This window comes from Artemia sp. Qi Xiang Cuo, chromosome 21 (assembly GCF_049724085.1).
Source record: "Artemia sp. Qi Xiang Cuo chromosome 21, ASM4972408v1, whole genome shotgun sequence".
Lineage (NCBI taxonomy): Eukaryota > Metazoa > Arthropoda > Branchiopoda > Anostraca > Artemiidae > Artemia > Artemia sp. Qi Xiang Cuo.
The window spans coordinates 43,800,845-43,825,036 of NC_142814.1; the positions used below are offsets into that span (position 1 = coordinate 43,800,845).

The 24,192-nt window shown below is 31.0% G+C and overlaps 1 protein-coding gene across 1 annotated transcript in view; it reads right to left on the reverse strand.

The window, feature by feature from the left end:
• Positions 1 to 17,884: 17,884 nt before the first annotated feature.
• The window catches only part of LOC148939598 (uncharacterized), a 44,600-nt gene continuing 38,292 nt past the window's right edge, over positions 17,885 to 24,192 (reverse strand). The window contains exon 2 of the mRNA XM_089106804.1: positions 17,885 to 21,419. Coding sequence (XP_088962930.1) covers positions 20,647 to 21,390 — 744 coding nt within the window. The 5' untranslated portion in view covers positions 21,391 to 21,419 and the 3' untranslated portion in view covers positions 17,885 to 20,646. The remainder of the gene's footprint in view (positions 21,420 to 24,192) is intronic.

Genomic DNA, 24,192 nt, shown 5'->3' on the forward strand with positions numbered 1-24,192 from the left:
CAGATGAATATTAAACGTGGATGTTCTTGTTTCGGAAAACTAAAACACAACTTTGTTGAAAAAATCAAATATTATTAATAAAATCGGAGGTATTTCAAACGTGGATGTTCCTATTTCCGAAAACTAAAACAAAACATTATTACAAAATCAAATATTATTTATAAGACCAGATGTATTTTAAACGTGGATGTTCTTATTTCTGAAAACTATAACCCAGCTTTATTAGAAATTAAATATTATTAAAAAATTAAATATTATAAATAAAATCAGACGTATATTATAGGAGGATGTTCTTATTTCTGAAAACTAAAACCTAAGTGTTTTTTTTTAATCGAATGTTATTTCTAATATCAGATGTATTTTAAAAGTGAATGTTCTCATTACTGAAAACTAATACCCAAATTATTACAAAATCAAATATTATTCTTATTTCTGAAAATTAAAACCCATCTTTATTAAAAATTGAAATATTATTAATAAAATCAGATGTATTTTAAGCGTGGATGATTCTGTTTCCGAAAACGAAAACCCAACTTTATTAAGAAAAATCAAATATTATTAATTAAATCAAATATATTTTAAGCGTGGATGTTCTTATTTATGAAAACAATAACCCAACTTTAATAAAAAATCAAATATTATAAAAAATTAAATATTGTTAATAAAATCAGATGTATTTTAAACGTGAATATTCTTATTTGTGAAAACTAAAAGACAACTTTTTTAAAAAATCAAATTTCAGTTAGAACATCAGCAGTATTTTAAGCTTGTATGTTCCTATTTCTTGTAACTTAAAACTGACTTTAATATGTCAAATTAAATATTATTATTTAAATCAGATATATTTTAAACGTGGATGTTCTTATTTCTGAAAATTATAACCCAACTTTATTATTAAATCGAATGGTATTTCTAAAATCAGATGTAATTTAAACGTGAATGTTCTTATTTCTGAAAGCTAAAACCCACCTTTATTAAAAAATCAAATATTATTCTTGTTTCTGAAAACTAAAACCCAACTTTATTAGAAATATCAAATAATATTAATTAAATCAGATGTATTTTAAACCTGAATGTTTATATTTCTCAAATCTATAACCCAACTTTATTAAAAAATCAAATATTTAAAAAAGATTAATTTGTTTCAATAAAATCAGATGCATTTTAAACGTGGATGTTCTTATTTCTGAAAACTAAAACTTAACTTGAAAAAAAATCTAATACTATTTCTAAAATCAGATGTGTTATAAACGTGAATGTTCTTGTTTCTGAAAACTAAAACCCAACTTTATTAAGAAATCAAATATTATTAATAAAATCTGATATATTTTAAACTTGGATGTTCTTATTTCTGAAAACTAAAACCCAATTTTATTTTAAAAAATTAAATATTATTAATAAAGTCAAATGTATGTTAAACTTGGATGTTCTTGTTTCTGAAAACTAAAACCCAACCTTTTTTGCAAAAATTAAATATTATTAGTAAAATCAGATATATTTTAACGTGACTGTTCTTGTTTTTGAACTTCTAAAGCACAACTTTATTAAAAAATTAAATATATTTAATAAAATTAGATGTATTTTAAACGTGGATGTTCTTGTTTCTGAAAACTAAAACTTCACTTTTTTTTAAGAAAATCAAATATTATTAATAAATCAGATGTGTTTCAAACGTGAATTTTCTTATTTCTGAAAATTAAAACCCATCTTTATTAAAAAAATCAAATATTATTAGAAAAATCACATGTATTTTAAACTTGGATGTTCTTATTTCTGAAAACTAAAACCCAACTTTATTAAACAATTTAATATTATTAATAAAATCAGACGTAATTTAAACGAGGATGTTCTTATTTCTGAAAACTAAAACACAACTTTAATAAAAAATCAAATATTATTAATAAAATCAGATTTATTTTAGACGTGGACGATCTTTTTTCATAAAACTAAAACCAAAATTTATTAAAAAATCAAATATTTTTAATAAAACCTATTTTATTTTAAGCGTGGATGATCCTATTTCCGAAAACTAAAACCTAACTTTATTAAAAAAAATCAAATATTATTAATTAAATCAGATTTATTTTTAGACTCCAGGATGAGAATTTGAGAGAAACTTTCCAAGAACAGTTGAATACTAAACTTGAGAGCATAAGATTTAATGAGAGATAATGTGGAAGATGGTTGGAATAATTTTAGAAAAATAATTTGTGAAGTTGCTGAAGGTGTATTAGGTAAGAAAGCTAGAACTGCAGCTAAGAATATTAATAAAAAAGCTTTATGTTTAATATAAAGGAGAAAGGACTTGTGCAAGAGTTATCTGAGTGATAGATTGTATGAAAACAAAATAAATGTAAAGAAAGTGGAGAAAGCATTAAAATATGCACTAAGGAGAAGTGAAAAGGAGGCCATGGATAAAATTGCCGAGAATCTGGAAGATGCAGCTAGACGGCATAATATTAAAATATTGTACTGGCCCGTTAACAAATTGAGAGGTAGTAGTCCATCCGGACTTGGCCCAGTTAAAGATAGGAATAGGATCGCAATTAGCGATAAGGAAAAAACTAAACAGAGATGGGCTGAACATTTTGAGAATTGGCTTAACCGAGATAGAGTTGCAGGAAAAGATATAGAAGAAAATGAAAAAGTTTGTGATACCTTGGATGTGAAGGAAGATTTGTTTTATGAGGAGGAATTAGCGACAGTTCTGAAAGGATTAAAGAATAATAAGGCTCCAGGTGCTGATAGAGTGGTAAATGAGTTTCTTGAATATGGTGTCTCTGAGGTTAGAGTTAAGTTACTGAAGATTATGAATATGATTTCTGAAAAAGGGGAAGTACCTAACGATTTTAGGAAAACCTTAATTAAGCCACATTATAAGAAAGGTGATAAAAGTGAGTGTGGTAATTATCGAGGCATTAGTCTGGTCTCTGTAGGTAGTAAATTACTTAGCAATATGATACTTTTTAGACTCAGAGATGCTGCAGACAAAGTTTTAAGAGAAGAGCAGCGCGGTTTTAGAAAAGGTAGAGGATTTGTCGACCAAATTTTCACTTTTAGGCTAATAATTGAGAAGTGCCTGAGTTGTCAAAAACCTTTGTTCCCCAGTTTCATGTATTCTGATTAATCGTTGTATTATGTTAATATAGTAGCTTTATTAAAGATTTTATCACTGTATGTTATACACGATAAATACATTAAAGTTATTAGTGAAACGTGAGAGAACAAAAATGCTGCGGTTAAGGTAGAAAATGAGGTTAGCAGCTGGTTTTTTATTAAATCAGGAGTTAAGCAGGGTTGTGTTCTTTCCCCCTTTGTATGGATTTTTTTGATGAACTTTGTTTTAAGGAGCACAGGAAAGGCAATGGGAGAAACGGAATCAAATGGGGAGGAAAAAGTCTCCTGGACTTCTATTGTGCTGATGATTTAAGTATCCTAGATGAAAGTGTGAGCAAAATGAATGAAGTTTCAGAGGTTTAGCGAGTTCAGGGTGCTAGAATTGGTTTGAAAATAAATGTTAGGAAGATTAAGTCACTAAGGCAAGGAATAAGTGAAGATGAAAAGGTGATGTTGGGTAATGAAAAGATTGATCAGGTGGGTAGCTTCAGTTACCTTGGTAGTATTATTAGTAAAGATGGGGGGGCAGTGTAGATGTTAAATATAGAATAGCCAAGGCACAGGGTGTTATTTCACAGTTAAAAAACGTCTGGAAGAATAGGAAGATAAGTGTGCAAACCATGATTAGAAGATTAGAAGCTACAGTGATGACAGTGGTCAAATATGGCTCTGAAGCATGGACGCTCCGAAAAGCGGATGAAGATTTGCTAGATGTTTCCAGAGAAATTGCTTAAGGATTGTTCTGGTTACCCGGGTGACTGACCGAATTTCAAACAATAGGCTATACGAAAAATGTGGTTCAATACCGCTCTATAGGGCTATAATGAAAGAAAGGTTGAGGTGGCTAGGGCACGTTGTGGGGATGAAGGATGACAGATTGCCGAATATTGTTCTTTTTGACCAACCATCTAGGGCTAAACGGAAAGCAGGTCATCCCCGTCTGGGGTGGGAGGACGTCATTAAGAAAGATTTAAAGGAAATGTGAACTTCATGGGTGGGTGTAAAAAGGGTGGCTTTGAATAGATTGAGTTTGGAGGAGGATATTGCGTAGCTGTGCTGGCCTCAGGCAGCTTGGTCCTGCGGTGAGTTGTTGTTTGTAGTAGTAGTAGTAGTAGTAGTAGTAGTAGTAGTAGTAGTAGTAGTAGTAGTAGTACTACTACTACTAGTAGTAGTAGTAAATCAGATTTATTTTCAACGTTGATGTTCTTATTTCTGAAAACTATAACCCAACTTTATTTTTTTAAATCGAATGGTATTTCTAAAATCAGGTGTGTTTTAAACGTGAATGTTGTTATTTCTGAAAACTAAAACCCACCTTTATTAAGAAATCAAACATTGTTTCTGAAAACTGAAACCCAACTTTATTAGAAAGATCAAATATTATTAATTAAATCAGATGTGTTTTAAACGTGGATGTCCATATTTTTGAAAGCTATAACCCAACTTTATCAAAAAATAAAATATTATTTAAAAATTAAATATCATTAATAAAATCAGATGTTTTTTAAACGTTGATGTTCTTATTTCTGAAAACTAAGACCTAACTTAAAAAAATCTAATATTATTTCTAAAATCAGATAAGTTATAAACGTGAATGTTCTTGTTTCTGAAAACTAAAACCCAACTTTATTAAGAAATCAAATATTATTAATAAAATCAAATGTGTTTAAAACTTGGGTGTTCTTATTTCTGAAAACTAAAAGCCAACTTTATTATAAATCAAATATTATTAATAAAATCAGATGTATTTTAAGCGTAGATAATCCTATTCTCGAAAACTAAAACCTACCTTTATTTAAAAAAGCAAATATTATTAATAAAATCAGATTTATTTAAAACGTGGATGTCCTTATTTCTGAAAACTATCACCCAGCTTTATTAAAAAATCGAATATTATTAATAAAATCAGATGTATTTTAAAAATAGATGTTCTTATTTCTGAAAACTCAAACCCAACTTTATTAAAAAATCAAATATTATCAATAAAATCAGATTTGTTTTAAGCGTGGATAATCCTATTTTCGGAAACTACAACCCAACTTTATTTAAAAAAGCAGATATTATTAATAAAATCAGATGTATTTAAAAGTGGATGTCCTTTTTTCTGAAAACTATCACCCAGCTTTATTAAAAATCGAATATTATTAATAAAATCAGATGTATTTTAAAAATAGATGTTGTTATTTCTGAAAACTCAAACCCAACGTTATTAAAAAATCAAATACTATTAATAAAATTAGATTTTTTTTAAGCGTGGATAATATTTTTTCGGAAACTACAACCCAGTTTTATTAAAAGAAAGCAAATATGATTAATAAAATCAGATGTATTTAAAACGTGGATGTTCTTATTTCTGAAAACTATCACCCAGCTTTATTAAAAAACCAAATATTATTAATAAAATAGTATGTATTTCAAATGTGGATTATCTTATTTCTGAAAACTAAAATCCAACTTTACGAAAAAAAGTCAAATATTATTAATAAAATCAGATGTATTTTAAACGTGGATGTTCTTACTTCTGAAAACTAAAACCTAGCTTTTTTTAAAAAATCCAATCCTATTAATAAAATCAGATAAATTTTAAACGTTCTTAGTTCTGAAATCTATAACCCAACTTTATTCAAAAAATCAAACATTATTGATGAAATCAAATGTATTTTAGACGCGGATGTTCTTTTTTCCGAAAACTAAAACCTAACTTTATTAAAAAATCAAATATTATTATTAGAATTAGTTGTACTTTCAAAGTGGATGTTCTTATTTCTGAAAACTAAAATCCAGCTTTATTAACAAATCAAATATTATTAATAAAATCATTTGTATTTTAAACGTGGATTATCTCGAATGTTCTTGAATGTTCATTCACTAAACGTGGATGTTCTTATTTCTGAAAACTAAAACCCAACTTTATTAAAAAATCAAATATTATTAATAAAATCAGATGTATTTTAAACGTGGATGTTCTTATTTCTGGAAACTAAAACCCAACTTTATTAAAAAAAAATCAAATTTTATTAACTAAATCAAATGATTTTTAAACTTGGATGTTCTAATTTCTTAAAATTAAAACCCAACTTTATTAATTTTTTTCAAAAAGAAATCAGATGTATTTTAAACGTGGTTGTTCTTATTTCTGAAAACTAAAACCCAGGTTTATTAAAAAACCAAATATTATTAGTAAAATCTAAGCAATTTAGTTATTTTCTTACATTTTGGACTAAAGCAAGGGGGACCCCTTGGGAAACAACTGAAATAACCATAATTTATTGCCAACAAAACATTCATGGGAAATATCTGTATCCACTAATATTGCAAATGTGTGTGTGTAATCTAGTTATTTCCTTGCATTTTTGACTAAAGCTAAGACAATCCAATGGGAAACAACAGTAAAAACATTAATTTATTGCCGACTAAACGTACATGGAGAATATCTACAATCACTAATATTGGGAATGTGTGGAGGCAATTTAGTTATTTCTTTGCATTTTAAAGCTATGGCAACCCCTTGGGAAACAACAGAAATAGCCTTAATTTCTTGCTCATAAAACATCCATGGGGGATATCTGCAATCACTAACATTGTGAATGTCTGTGTGTAATTTAGTTAATTTCTTGGCGACAAAACATACATAGATATTATCTGTAACCACCAATATTGCGAATGTGTTTCTGAAATTTAGTTATTTCCTTGTATTTTGGACAAAAGCTAGGGCAGCCCCTTGGGAAACAACAGAAATAACCTTAATTTCTTGCCCATAAAACATACATGGGGAATATCTGCAATCACTAAAATTGTGAATGTGTGTCTATAATATAATATCTCTGACTTTTGATAGACATTCTAAGCGTTTGATGTGCTATCATACCCTAAAAATAATGAACACATAACAAAGTAATGCAAAAGATATTTTTAATGAAATAACGACATGTAGAATATTAATATAAAAAAATGCTACTTACATTATTATACATTATTAGTATCAATGAGCAGCTTTGGATATTTTGGATAAAATAATTCATCAGGCTCCCTCTTGATACTAAAGTTACTCTCTTCTTTTAGTTCATAACCAGTAGAATAACCATTAATCCATTTTGAGTCATACACATTTTTTACTGGGGTGTCACCTACAGGTTCAATATGCATTTCGTCCTTTGTATTATTGGGTTCATTGATTACATGATCAAAAGTAGTAATAACGTTCCCTTGCGCTTCATTTCCCATCAATTCATCTTTATATTCATTGATGATATTGTCTGCCAATGCCCTTTTTATTTTGCCTGTGATTTCACTGTCTATTGTCACATTACTTTTACACAGAAAACAGTTTTGGGACGTAGACAAGATATGATTAATGACATTAGTGCAGGAGTATGACTGTCTTCTTCTTGTCTTCTTTAAAATTCTAATCATAGGCAGCGCAATTGCGCTGTCTAAGTAAAGAAAGATGTTGGCACAATGTATTATTATTATTTTCCATTCAAGGGCACTTTGTATCAAAGGAGTTGTCGTAAAAACTTTGAAAAGGGCTCATTCAATTGGAAATGAGAGTGGCTTTTGCCCTTTTTAATAGTTGAAAGTGACGGGAAGGCAACTAACACCCCTTCCACGCACACCATTTCCCAAAACACATCCAATCGAAATTTTGAGATAGCCATTTTGTTTAGCGTAGTTGTTTTCCAGATAAAAATTATGTTTCTGAGGAGGACACTCCCCCGCAGCCCTTAGGGTGCAAAACGAACTAAAATTACAATAAATGACCAAGTCAAACTCAAAATGAGCAGAAATTAACATGAGTATGGCTCAAAAACCCTATGCCTTCCCAAGGCCAAAACATAATTTGCACTTTACTGACAAAAATACAACTGAATGCGCATTGTCAATTTAATATACATAAACTGATATTTAGTAATTAAAATGTTAATATTATTTGATTTATCAAAGTTTTAAAAGTAAAAACATTTCTATTTTTTCAGTAAAGTGCAAATTATGCTCTGGCCTTGGGAAGGCATTGGGGTTTTAAGCCCAAATCATGTTAGTCTCTGCTAGTTTTGAGTTTGACTCGGTTATTTATTGTAATTTCTGTTCTTTTTGCATTTCATTTATTTATCGATGCTTTTTTATGGTAGTTTCACGCTTGGTAGATTATTTGATTTTATATTTGCTAATTTTTGGTTTAATGAGCTTTAAAAATTAAACAGTTTCTTTAATTAATGCCGGAAAGATGACGATAGGATGTATCAACAGGTAATGTGTTACCAGCAACAGTAGTAAGGAGTTGTCCCCGATCATCAACGATTATTTTTATGTTTGCATTCTCTTTGAGCACTAACTTCTCTGGCAATGATACTCTCGCATATCCACCTTTTATACGATTGAAATTCTTGGGTACTCCAAAGGAATTTAGCTCCTTGCTGTCATGACAACGTACGCATACATTTCCAATATGATTCCCATTAATGCTTGTTTCATAGTTCAGGCATTTGTCCTTGTCGGCTTTCAACGCAAGGATGATTTTATCGTGTGCACATACTTTCGTCGAATAATTCATTTTAACTCTTTTTAATATGATACCGGTGGTTATCCTTCCAATGTAAGAAAATTACTGATTTAATACACATAGTCAACTAGGTAGTCTCGATAAGAAACCACAGAGTACCACTGCTACAGTCGCATAGTGTCGATGAGCAGTCATACAGTACCATTGGTACTGCCGCAAGCATATTTCATGTCATTTTAAAATACGTAAAAAAAGAAGTTGAAAAATTTTCTAAGTAAAAAAAAATTAAGTCCAAAAAAATTCCTACTGCAAACATAATTTTTCTAATAGTAAAAGTCACGACTAACATACCTATATCATTCTCATGTTGTATTTCAAAAAAGTTAAGTGTGACTTTTTTTAAGTCTGTTTTATCTCATTTTAAGACATAGAAAAAAATCTCCATGTTAAAAAAAAAATAAAAAAAGGTCCAAAAAAATTAAACTTCAAAAAAAGTATAAGAAAAATGGGGGGAGCGAGCCAAAAAATTGGAGGGAGGGGGCCCCTTGGAGGTTGGGGGAGGGGCTTCTTTGAGGTTAGGGTCATTGATGGTTGCGGTCCCTGATGGTTCAAATCCATGTCTATCTCAATAGTTGATTTCTAAGGATTTCTAAGGACTGTTCTGAATTTCTATATTAAAATTTTTTTTTGACATCTACAACTTTATTAGTTTCAACTTTTTAGTATACTCCAATATTTTATATTGCCCCCATATCTCAATATGTACAATATGTACAGCCAAGAAGTAAAGCTAGGTCAAGTCACAAGGTCATCTTGGTGCCTACGACTATATTAGTTACAACTTTTTAGCATAAACCAATACTAAAGTAGATTTTATATTGCCAAAACTCTTCAGTTGGTACTTGTGTATTATACAGAACACAGCCAAGAAGCTAAGTCAAGTCGCAAGATCACCTTGTCACCAGTAACCGTTTCCACAGATTGATACCAATGATGTTATTCTAACATTTATGTCACGTTGCATGAGACTTAGCATCCTCTCAGACTTACCTTGACTGGTAAGCAGTTTTAACCCTTTCAGCACTCTCATTCTGTCCAAATAGAATAATTCTCACATCATTCGTCATCTTGGTTTCATCTCTATGTCCAAGTCATTAATAAAGACCATTTAAAGTTTGAATATATTAGCCTCTAGTTAAGATGGACAGGTTTTTTTCCTTTCTTTTAGGATATTGAACTTACCATAAATGGTGTACCGTTCGTAGAAACATCTCTGATTGGCCAAGAAATGGGTGTAGCTGCAGAAACATGTCTGACAGGTCTTGTACTCGTGAAATATGTAGATGCCTTACTACTCCCATCCGTGATCTTTCTTCTGGCAAAGAACTCAAAATTCCACATTTTTGCAGATAGGAGCTTGAAACCTATTCAGTAGTGTTTTTTGATACGTTGAATGTGATGGTCTGATTTTCATTAAGATTCTATCACTTTTAGAATCCCCTTTTAGTTTTCCCCTTTTTTCGAAAATAAGGCAAATATTTTCAGGTTCGTAACTTTTGATGGGTAAAACTAAACTGGATGAAACTTATGTATTTGAATTCAGCATAAAAATAATATTTTTTTATTCTCTCCTGGCATCAAAATTTCGTTTTTTAGAGTTTCAGCAACTATTGGGCCGGGTCAGCTCCTTACTTACAGTTCGTTACCACGAACTGTTTGACAACATGATCTATATTCGAGGTGCTACCTGATATATATATGTCAAAACATCGCTTTTCCCCCAAACAACCACATCAATTGTTAGACATCAGTGCACGGATCGGAAAGACCAGGGGTTAATATGATCTTATTTAATGGGGAAAAGAATATTTATAGACTAATAGGAACTTTATCATGGTTGCAGCAGTATTTGCAACCTAGTAAAGAGTGAACCACAGCCTATAGTAGCCAAAAGTTATGAAGCGCGATTTGGAAACACCTGCCTGGTGAGAAAAAGTTGCCATCTAACACTGATTCAGGAATGGCAAATTTCATTTCGGTTCATCTTAAAAGTAAAACGTTTATTGAGAAATGAGATTTATGGTAATTTCGAAAAAAGCCCGAAACCCCTCAAAAATGGTGTCAAATCGAAAACAAAAATTCACCATTGGAATAATCGTAGTTAAATACCATGAATTGGGGATTTACAGTCCCCCACCTTGAATAGTAAGGAAAATCACTTTTTTGCATCAGCAGTACTGATCTGTCTCCTTTTTTTCCAGAGCTAGCCGATTACCAAAACATCATAGAGAGATCCTCAATGACATATTTAAAAGCTATTTCTCATATCTATGTACTTTTTTTAAAATTTTGCCGTCTGCAAGTGGGATATGGCACTAAAAATGGCACTTTGTGTTCCATTTCTGAAGGTGATGGGGCTGGCGCCCCCCCCCCCCAGGTTTGCAAATTTATAGCCCATATTATATATTTTCTATCTTAAGAAAACAATTCCTACTTCATAATATGCAGAATAATCGTAGTTATAAATTGTACATGCAGCCTCAAAGTACTTTACCCCCCCCCCCCCATACATGCGAACATAGCTCAAATTATACATTTCCAATCTATTCTCTGAATGCGTCTCAGTTGTTTTAACTCGTACTTGTAAATTGCTGATATTATATTGCCATAACCTGGGTACATATACTGTCTTTTGAATTGTCCCACTAGCCTACTTCACCAGGAATTTGTTTCAAGTTCTGCTAGGGGCTAATAGTACACATAACTTCTAATTAGATCAAAGGCAAAATTTGGTGCCCCCTGATCTTCTACCCCTCCTCCTAAATACAAAACTTAAAGCCTTCTTGTCTCCTACTCCCAACACTCTCAGAGCTTCAACTTGATTCTCCCAGCTATCCTTATGATATTGCAGATATACTACTTTAATAACTAGGGTACATATGATCTCTCTTGATTCACCTGTCTTCTCCCCCAAGTTAAAATTCGAGGTTCACTTGGCCCTCCAACTTCCACTGGAAATTTCAAATTGATACCACAAGCCATTCCTGAAATATTAAAGTTTTGTTAATTATATTTTCAAATTCCCTTCCATTTTATTCATGTTTTTAAATCACTTTTAAACAATGCATTCATCCAACTGATCTAATTATTATGCAATGAAACGATGTTATTGACTGAATTCATAATAGAAATCCCCTTTAATCAAGAAACACCTGATTGTCCTGTAAAGTGCACCTGTAAATTGAACCAACTGTGACTAAACAAAAACTAGAAAAACAAGTTAAGGGTGGTAGAATGTATTTAAATATATAATTTGCTCTTACTATATAATATATATATATATATATATATATATATATATATATATATATATATACACACACACACACACACACACACACATATACACACACACACACACACACACACACACACACACACAATATATATATATATATATATATATATATATATATATATATATATATATATATATATATATATAAAAATATATATATATATATATATATATATATATATATATATATATATATATATATATATATATATATATATATATATATATATATATATATATATATATATATATATATATATATATATATATATATATATATATATATATATATATATATATATATATATATATATATATATATATATATATATATATATATATATATATATATATATATATATATATATATATATATATATATATATATATATATATATATATATATATATATATATATATATATATATATATATATATATATATATATATATATATATATATATATATATATATATATATATATATATAATTTGCACTTAATATATAATAAATAAATAGAATTGCACTTAAATATATAATATATTTGCATATTAGGGGGGTGGGGGAGCGTAAAGTATATCAAGGCTGCATGCAAAATGTGCTAACTATGATTATTCTGCATATTATGAAGTAAGAATTGTTTTCTTGACATGTTTCCCTCTCTCCAGTTAGTTCTCTAGGCAAATTCCGAAACTTTAATCAACTCAATGTTTTATAATAACTAATTACAAATATATTTGCTGAATGAGGCCAGTAACTATGCTTTTGGTGATAACATGCCATAGGCCCTGAGAAAAAGGGTTCTAAGTTACGCAATTATGGTCCAAATAAAGTCAATGGATAAAGTTCTATTATCGGCTGCCGTAGTTCAGTTGCTATAGTGTTAGACTTTGTATCAGAATGTCAAGGGTCCAATTCTCGGTCCGTAATTTTTTTTTTTTTTTTTTTTGGTACTTGTTAATTATGCGGAACACACTCAACAAGTGTAGTACGGGTAATCGTAATGAAATATATCAAGATATGATAAAAATATAGTACTTAAGACACAAAATTATGGAAACTATGACGAAGAATTATGGAAATCGGCAGGTACCAACAGAAATGTAACCATATATAATTGGACTACTGATGTCCCTTTAAAGACAAACTTCTTCAAGACCCGGTGACAGATGACAGGGGTAAGGACAATCTGGAAAATCAGAAAAAAAATACCCAAAGACCTACAACTAGACGAAGTATGGTGTGGACGCATTTGATCAAATGTGCAGCACTCTGAGCTGTTCACGAAAGACACAAAGGAGGCTCCTTTGCATCATGTAGGGCACGCTGAACCCGATATCCGTAGACACTTTTTGCATCTACTGTAAGAACATGAGCCGTTTGGGTGAAAAGCCCATAAATCAACGAGAGTTCTTAATGAGAGTTTACCATGACCTACTTACCCCCCCCATTTAAAGCCCCTTTAGAATGGCCACGTTTGCCGCTCCAAATCAGTGAAGTAATCTGTGAAATAATTCATATGACTCCCGTTTCTACCGAATGTCCCACTTGACTTCCAAGAGGAGTGAACCATACAATACCCCCTTCTAAGATTGATCGCGAACATGACCGCTTGCAGGCTTGCAGAGCCGAGACCACCTAGCAGATATCTGTGTAGAATGTACGATTTGATTTTTTTTTTTTTATTCTTTTTCAATGCTGAAATAGACGAATATTTTTATACAAAATTTGATTTCCAATCCCTAATGGTCACGGAGATATAGGCTTCGATAGACGTATCCCGTCAAATTGACCAACCCTAGTATTAACTTCACTCGATAAGCAGCCTATAATTTGAGGAAATTTTGTCATGTGCCAGATAAATCCCTTATAATATGCCACATAAAGCAAAAAAAAACGAGAATAGAAAACTTCTGCATAAAATATGCAGTTTCCAATTCTCCAATTCTCCCCAAGTCTCCAATTAATTGCCTTTCTTTCCCACCAAACCTGCCATAGAGCAAACCGGGCCAGTATCCTTTAAAAGTGGCTAGCCTATGCTCCTTGTGAGTTGTGAACCCCTAAACTGGCAAAGTTGAAAAGTTGATCATTCTATCCAACTATTTTTCTCGAATGTAGACACACGATTTCTTTCAGTCAAACTGTAGCAATTGAAAGACATCCTACTCAAATTCTGGTAACAAAAGTAAGTAAATTTTGTTTTGCGGGATATAGGTTATTTAAATCGTAAATTTCTACCAAATCATATTATTGACTTATACATTAAGTGAATATACCACTCGATGCCTTTTTTGTGCTGATTACGAATATAATAATAATTTCGGTCAATATCTACGAAATCATATTATTGCGTCCGGACTATCATATAATCTACCAAGCATACAACTACCCCAAATCAGTATCAATAAATAAATGAAACCCAAAACAAACAAATATTAAAATAAATATTAGAGTCAAACTCAAAACGAGCATAAATTAATATGAGTAGGGTTCAAAACCCCTATGCTTTCTAAAAGCCAGAATATAATTTGTATTTTACTGAGAAACAAATTCAAATGAGTTTACTGAAAAAAAATTTGCATTGTCAATTTAATATACATATGCTGATATTTATTCCCTAAAATCTTAATTAATGAAAGAATTGTTTTCAGTAAAGCACCAATGACGCAGCAGGTTTTCGGCTTCTACAATGAGGCGATACCCAAACTCTTGTTGGTAGTTATTTTTATTCGATTCAAACTTGATTTGCATATTCAATTTAAGTCTGACTCGTTTTAAGATTTATTTGTTCATTTACATTAATAAATATTGTATGTTTGTTTGCATTGATTGTTATTTAATGTCTGTTCGTTTTAAGTTGCATTTATACTTTAATAGCAAAATCTTTTTTTTCGTTTTAAGCTTGATTTTCAGATTCAATCGAATTATTACTCGCATTAAGATCCATTTATTAATTTGTGTAAGCGCCATCTGTAGGTTTTTTGCTACGATTGTTTATTTAGACTCCGTTGGTGCTGGGTTTCACTCACCCCTAGGTAATCTAATCCGTTGATGTCGTGCTTGTAATTTTGCGTGTGTTTTTTTCACCATATGTTTAGTTTAAAATTGCCTTCTCATTTCATTTTACAAAATAATTTTAGTACTTTTTTTTTATATTAATGCTTTCTAAAAGCCATAATATAAACTTGTGCTTTAATGAAAAAAATTCAAATGAATTTACTGGAAAAATGGGTATTGTCAGTTTAATATACATATGCTGATATTTATTCCTTAAAATCTTAACTAATTTTCGATTGCTTAAGGGTATAAAAATGAAAACATTTAAAAGAATTTATTTTATTCTTTGGTTTCATTTATTTATTGATAGTGATTTGTGGTAGTTGTATGCTTGGTAGATAATTTGATTCTATTTTTGTTCAGTTTTGGATTAATGGAGCACTTTACTTTTTTTTTGAAAAACTTACTTTGTGGAAAAAGGTTTTCTAATTAATCGTACAGGTAAAACACACTAAAAACGTCTAACTGGAATGGTAGCAATAGGGAATCCAACATGCAGAAAAAAAATTGCCCGTTTTAAAGCCCTTAAGAAACCTTTGCCGGTTTCACGGAAGAAAAAGTGCAAGGAGATCACGAAGACAATGGTTGTCTGTAGTCAACTATCTATTGATAGATCTATGGTGCAAATATTCCTTGATTATTTCTGTTATTCCTAAATTTGCGGTCCCATAATCTTTCATGTATTTGATTTGGCGTTAGTGTTTTACTTTGCTATGTCATGATGTTCTAATAATTATCAAATCTTATTTAAAGGAGTCAACCCAGAAGGATTTATCAACATCGAACTGCAACGTCGATCTATGCTGTTCTTTATGTAATCTGTTCCCGGCGTGATAGCCATAAGATAGTCAGACCAAGCTGTCTGTCATCGTGTCTTTGTGTTGATTGGACGAAACAGTACATGAAAGCTCTAAAGGAAGAGGTAAATATAATTACTTGTAGGAAACAAACATCGATACTGCATCAAACCTTTTACTAACAGACTGGAAAGAGTTACAACGGTAACGAGGAAACCTTTCGAATTATCTCTATTTGCATCTTCTGAAGTGATGGCAACAAAATTTTTGCACAATCAGTATACAAGCATTATCAATTGGTGACAGGTGTGACGTAAAGTGGACTTGTAAAGTGAAACGATCAAACTTTTTAGCACTTTTAAAAAAGCTTCCAATTCCAATTAAACAGTCCATGTGTTTTAGGAGTCGTTCTTAAAAAATTTGAACAAACTTTAGCGTAAAGAGCAAGGTATTGAGGAGAAAGCAACCCTTTCACATACGGAGTAATTTGTGTTCCTTTTGAGCTTTAGAGTTGCTGCTTACTTTCAGTTGAAAAAACTAGTTTTTTATTCAATTTCTGATGGTTTTTCAAATAATGCCGGGAACTCTGGCTAACAATCTATGAAAAATTCACTCTCCTCCCGAGAAACTCCTCAGTAGAAAGTTCCTCCAACATAAAACGCATACACCCTGTCAAATTCCATCCTCGCTGAAAGTTTCCCCCTCCCTGCGTAAAAAGTCTAGCGGACGATTTGGCCTGAAAAACTTTCCTTAGCATATTTTCATTTAAAAAGACTTAATTTATAATAGTTTCTTCGATTACTCCGGAAATCTCTATTCTGAAGAAATGTTTTGCTGGAAATCCAAATTCGTTGAAAATATCCACTAAACAATTCCCCAGGAAGATCTCCAAGTGCAAAATTGAGTTAGCAAAAAGAAAATAAAGCAGTTGAAAGAAATTTCGCATAGGAATTCTGGAGAATCCCTTATAGGGAAAATTTTCCCTGGGATAACTCTCCCCCGGGATTTTCCCGTACTACGGAAAATTCTTTCGATGGAACCCCCCCCCCTCCTCCATTTCTGTATGCTTCCCAGCAAACAATTGGCAAAAAACATTACTTACAGGTCTTTCCCCAGGTGTTGTAGGGGATCATGTTACCCCTAAAGCTATAATTTTTTGATCTTTCAACTATGCTGAACAAAGTAGCTACCTCAAAATTCTGATCGGACGAGGTTGGTTAAAAAAGAGGCTTAAAAGGGGGGCTAGTTGCCGGCCAATATTTTTGGTCACTTAAAAATGGTACTAGAACTTCTCATTTCCATTCAAATGCACCCTCTCCCGATCTTTTAAGACCATTGGTTCGATAAGATCACCCCTGGAAAAAGAAAACAAAAAAAACAACAAATAAATGTGCATCCTTGATCTTTCTTCTGTCACTAAATGCAAAATTGCACATTTTCGTATACAGGAGCTTGAAACTTCTACAGTAGGTTTTTTAACGCGCTGAATGTGATGGTGTGATTTTCCTTTAGATTCCTTGACTTTTAGAGGGTGTTTCCCCCTTTTTCCAAAATCAGGCAAATTTTCTCAGACTCACAGCTTTTGATTGGTATAGGTATACTGATATACAAATTCCATGTTTTAGAGCTTCAGCTACTATTGAGCCGCGTCGCTCCTTACTTAGAGTTCGTTACCATGAACTGTTTGATGAAGGGATTTTTTCGTTCTGAAGACACACGAGTCTCGGTTTTACCCAGAATTTTTTCATTCCTTTATTAAAAAAATATTTTTATTTACTAAATTATAAAATAAATTTTGCAAAAAATACTTCTTTTACGTGTTATTTATTAACTAGTTTTGATTAAAACTAAATTAAATTAAGACGAAATACTGTCATTTTGGAACCATTCCATTTTATAATCTTTGTAGCGTTCTATCCGGCAAAATATCAAGCTAAAATGCTCATAAAGTTATGTATAGAGTTTAATTCAATGGGTCAGTTTATAGAAAATTACTGAGATGACATAGGTATCATAGAATCATAGGGGATATTTATAGACGGCAAATAAAACAACATAATGGTGCTGGGAATTAAGCAATAAGCTTTAAAAAAAAGTGGTCCAATCTCAAACATTTATCATTATTATGAAAGAAAGTTTAAGATGAATATGGCACTCTTTGCAGGCAAAAGACAGAAGAAGACGCTCCCAAATGGGTCAAAAACACTCAAAAGAAAGAAAAGGCTAAATGAAAGGGAGTCCCTTCGACCTTTTAGCTCTAACAGTGTGATCTAGAGAAAGAACAATCAAAGATGTGGGGACATGAGGCAAGCTTGGTGCTACAATGAATTGTTAGTAGTAGTTGCAGTATTTTAATTTGGTGTATTGAAACACGCAATTATGAAAATCCTCTTTCCTGCCATCTTTACCAAGAAGTACGGTTGTCTCGGATAAAGTTCTTGTATCACAAGCACAGTTCATATATGACAGTTCATATTCTGTCTACTGTGATCACAAGTAACTAATTACATAGGTATTTTATTCAAATATCTCAAATATATAACCAAAACACAAATAAAATAAAAAGAATACAAAAATGGTCAAATCACTTTTCAAGTGATTATGCTTATACTATACGAAACTAATTATATTGAATTTTAACGTCAAATCATATTTCAACACAGTCTAGAAATAAATGTTCAGAACCTATTTTGAGTTAAATCCTTTGAGAAAAACTGTTGATTTAGATTGTATTTAATGGAACTATTGGACAATCGTCTTTTGAATCAAAATTTAAACTTTTAACATTTGGCACTTTGAGAGATTAGGAGTTCAACACTTTAACTTATCAAACTTGAGCTCAGCATAGAATTGTAACTTGATTGTTGTTTAGCCTATAATTTCCTCACCAACATTAATAATTACATAGTTATTCTTGTTTCTAGTAATTAAAACAGAAGCCTAGTATGTAAATTTTGCCTTTTTTTTAAAGAAATACAACATTTTTCTCTAATTTTTCAATAAATTACAGAATTTCATTGCAAAGGTTTTTGAATGATGAAAATGAAATAAGGATGGTCAAATCTTGATTAATCCACCAGTGATGCTTATGATATCTAAGGTCACATATCGGTACTTATACCTAGTGCAACATAAGGAAGTGCACAATATTGTGTCATTATTCAAATCTAATTTTGGAGCTTAATTGATGAAAAAGTGATTTTTTTTTTTACTTCAATTTTACCCCCTAGGAATGTACACTTTCAATTTTGGTTTAAATCAGTTTTTTCTTCATTTATTCCTAATAGATCGTGACTGATCTTTATCTATGAATTTTCGAATACAGGAAAATTCAGGAAAAGTCATTATTGGCTGATGTCTCATCATTGAAGAACATTTTTTTTAAACTGTATCTTACTTTGATATTAATTTTAAAATTTTTAAACAACAACTTCCTTTAATTTCCTCTCTTTGTAATTCCGAATAAAAGTTAAAAATAATTAATGCAAATATACTGTTAAAAAATGGATGATCAGCAAAAACAACATATTAAAAGTTGTTCTTAATTCATTGCTGAAAATAATTTAAAATTGTTCAATTTCAAAGGTAAATTTTAGAGGTAGGCAGTTACAAAACTGGCTCGAGCCAGAAACTTCAATAGAGCTAGTACTTGGTTGAGTCAGCAGGCCAATTCTAAATGGGGCTTAGCATTAAAAATAATGATAAATTTAAAAAATGTATATTAGAGATTAAATGGTGTATGACATAATCTTCACCACATACTATTCATTTAAAAAAAAACTTAATCAGTAGTCATTGCTGACATTGCAACCTGTCATTACTAGAAATTCAGACAGGAAAGAGATGAATGTATGCCCTTTAGCATCTAGACTCCTTATAAACACATGAAGAAGAGGCAGTTGGACACAATATCATCAAATTCATCAATTCAATAATATATCGAGGGAGCAAAAGAGAAAACAAGTTTTTAAAAATATGGGTCGGGGGTGTGTATGTGTAATTTTTCAATTCCTTCAATGAGAATGCAAAAATACCATTTTTCAATGCAAATATCACCCGAACAATTAAAATACACGTGGTCGAAAAAAAATGAATTAGACAAATACAAAAAAAAAAAACAGTGGAAAAAAAAGGTATGATTAGTATAAAAACAAATAAAAGCCACACACAAAGATATTACTTTGAAATGTAGCACCCAAAAATATTTATTTAACTTTTAGGGAGATACTTTATAGAAGCCGTTTTTAGATACTCATCATAATTTTCAGCCTTGAATTAAGAGCCCAACGATGTCACTAAGACTTGCTTCATTGTTCTAAATTGTTTTCTAAGCTCTAATTTTTTAAACAATTTGAAAACTTGGAACACTGGATATTTTTCTATTTTTTTCTGAAAATTTAACATCCGTGTGGGACACGGATTTTTCTTCAGGATTCGTTGACTTCCACTTGTAAAATATCTTCAAAACGCTTTCCCAATTCTCCATCTTTGATTGATGTAGCATATAAAAGTATATTTTCGAGAACTACAAGCCACATAAAAAGGTATTATTTTGAAATTGAGCACCCAAAAAGATTTGTTTCACTTTTTAGGTAATCAAAAGATCTGCACCCGCAGAATTGATGAAATTCGTTGTTCTTACATTTGTGCCTTCCCGTGCACTTAGATGAAAAATGATAAGGTGGTTCATTACAATGCTTACAAATATCACAATAAATTTTAGGCTTGGCCGATTTTAAATACTGATTATATTTTTCAACCTTCAGCAAAGAGCTTCCAAATTTCTCTATGACTAACTTCATTGTTGTAAACTCCTCTCAAAGTTTCAAATTTTCAAACAATGTTAGAACTTGGGGCACTGGAAAGTTTTCTAAGTTAATCAGTGATAGGATTTTTAACGATGCTATGGATCTTTCTTTAGGATTCTCTGACGTCCAGGAGAATAATATGTTCAAAAAGCTTTCCCAACTCTCCATCTTTGATTGGTATAGCATATCACAACATATTTTCGAGAACTTCATAAAATCATCAACTGTAAATAAATTGACAAAATTTGGAACTGCTTTTCCTGCTACAGCAACGCACGCAAGTTCTCTTAGCGCTCCCATCTTGGAATTTGGACTGTTGGAAATTGAAAAATAAGCTTCAAGGGCCTTTAAATTTTCACCTTTTCTGAATTCAGCAATTAGTTTTTCTGCAATATCTTCCTTTATACCAAAAAAATTATATTTCTCGACAATATAATCAAAACCTTCCTTGTCAACTTTCTGGTAACCATGAACAGTTCCATTTTCATAATATTGTATGATAAATTGCATTGTTTCAAAATGAATATCGTTAGCTACAACTAAGTTTGTTCTCTTCTCAATAAAGTCAGTCTCAAACATGCACTTGAAAACATCACTTACAGTTGTTAAAATGCTTTTCTTAGCTTTAACATCACCATCATTGCACCGTATAGTAACTATAGGACTGTCTGTATTAGTCTCTCTGTTTAAGAATGTAATAAAAGTTGAAGGAGATTCGTCCATTGTTTTCTCAATTGAAAAACTGGAGCCCATTGTTTTTTCAAACTTGAAAAACTGGAGCCCTATAATAAAAATGAATTAACATGATATATATTTTGAAAGTGTATTTTTTTTTCGAGTTTTGTCATTAAAAATGCCTTATTTTGGCATTTGCGTATAAAAAAGACCAAATTATAAAACGGTAAAGTTTAAAAGAGAAAAATGGATTTCGAAAAATATTACTATCTTAAAACAAAAAAGGTAAGTTCCTAATTATAAAAGAGACACGTAATCGGCGTCAAATAACAGCTTTTAAAATAAGCTTCAATATGATTAAATAGAAAAAAACAAGTTTTTTTTAACTGAAAGTAAGGAACGACGTTAAAACTTAAAACGAACAGAAATTATTCCGTATTTGAAAGGGGCTGTCCCCTCCTCAACGCCTCGCTCTTTACGCTAAAGTTTTTTATTGTTTAATAAAATAAAGTTGTGAGAAAGTCAAACTTTAGCGTAAAGAGCGAGGTGTTGAGGAGGGGACAGCCCCTTTCGTATACGGAATAATTTCTGTTCGTTTCAAGTTTTAACGTCGTTCTTTACTTTCAGTTAAGAAAACTTGTTTTTTTTAATTTAATTTTTGAACGTTTTTGAATTAATGCAGGTTTTGATGTTGGCTCACCATACACGAATAATTAAAACAAAATTTGTATATTAATTTTACTTTTATTTGGTTAAATGGCTTTCTCGAAACTTGTTTAATTTATTTACGAACGTTTTTATTAGTAATAAATATAAGTAACTTACGAATTAACTTACGTAACAAACTTCTATATTCATATATTTATAATACGTGTATGAGCGGCTTCATCCTCTAGTCAATACTTTGCTCTTTACGCTAAAGTTCGAATTTTTTTCCAATTCTTTAAAAATGACCCCTTAATCACAAAGGCCATTATTTAGAACAAATAGCTCTTATGAAAGTACTAAAAAATCTTTCGTTTAAAGAGCGAAGTATTGACTAGGGGGTGAACCCAGTCATATACGCAATATTTTCTGTTTGTTTTAAGTTTTGACGCTGCTCCTTACTTTCGGTTGGAAAACTTGTTTTTATTTAATTTTTTATCTTTTTCTTTAATAATGATGGGCAATCCGGCACCTCCTTCATAGCAATGTCCCTTCCCTCATGAAAACCTCCTTCATGGAAAGATCCTCCCATATAACGCCCGACCCCTCCCCCCCTCCACCTACCAGAAAAAATCCCCCCTGAAAACGTCTGTATACTTCCCAATAACCAATACTATATGTTAACATTGGGTAAAGTTGATAACTTTCAGCCCTCCCCCGGGGACTTCGGAGGATTAAGTCATCCTAAAAGACATAGTTATCATATTTTCGACCATGCTGAACAAAATCGTTATCTCAAAATTTTGATCGGGTGACTTTGGGAAAAAAGAGCGTGGGAGGGGGCCTAGTTGCCCTCCATTTTTTTATCACTTAAAAAGTGCACTAGAACTTTTCATTTCTGTTCCAATGAGCCCTCCCACGATATTCTAGGACCACTGGGTCGATACAATCACCCCTGGGAAAAAAAACAAAACAAAAAAACAAATTAACACGCATCCCTGATCTTTCTTCTGGCAAAAAATGCAAAATTCCATATTTTTATAGATAGGTACTTGAAACCTCTACAGTAGGGTTATCTTATACGCTGAATATGATGGTGTGATTTTCATTAAGGTTCTATAACTTTTAGAGGGTCTTTCCCCCTTTTTTCGAAATCAGCCAGATTTTCTCAGGCGCGTAACTTTTGATTAGTAAGACTAAACTTGATGAAACTTATATATTTGAAATCAGCATTAAAATCTGATTCTTTTGATGTATCTATTGGTATCAAAATTCTCTTTTTTAGAGTTTCGGTTACCATTGAGCCGGGCTGCTCCTTACTTACAGTTTGTTACCACGAACTGTTTGATATACAACAAAAGTAGGCTTACCTTAGAAAATACAAAATTTTTACTCAAAAAATCTTTTTCAAAAGATATTTCTAACTAAGCTACCTTATTCAATCTTTGAGAAACATATATTGTCGATTGGTGTGAGCTTAAGGGGAATCTTCCTCGTTTTGATCTAATGCTATTTTTCTATCTTAAACAATGCTTAATATCTTTCTCAGGAATTTGCATTTCTTAGTGATAGACTCCTTGTTTATGCTCCTGAGTAAGGCCAAAAATATGAACGAAGTGTTTTTTTTTTCCAAAAATACACTTCGTAATTAAGTAAAAAATAAACTATCACGTCCACTCTAATTTCTAAAAGCACTATTTCAAGATGTTAGAAAGACATAAAGATAGGATTGGCACATAGTTTGAAAAAGATTAGTTATTAAATTAAACTATCAATCAAGATTTTATTTGTATTCTGATTTCCTCAAAAACTTGGTTTATAGTCTTTTTTTTTTTTAACAGCCTCTGTGGACACAACAAATTTCATTTTTGCTCAGATTAGATAAGTTTTATTCTTCATTAAATACACATACAATATTACATGTTATTAATCCCTCAAAGGCTCATTGGCCTGTACAAAGAGGGAAGACATATGAATTACATACTCAGAGATAAAAAACAAAAGAAAATTTAAAATGATCACTTACTCACATATGAAGGAGAGGAAATGAAAATATAGATAAAATAGAAACTATAGAAAAAATTAGAATAAATAAACTAAATTAATTAATTATATTAAATAGACTCAAAAAGAAAAATAATAATGAAAAAAAATAAAAAAAAATATTACTATAAGCGAATTCCTATTGTCGAAACAGAATTATGTGTATTGTCAGGTAGAACCAACATCATAATA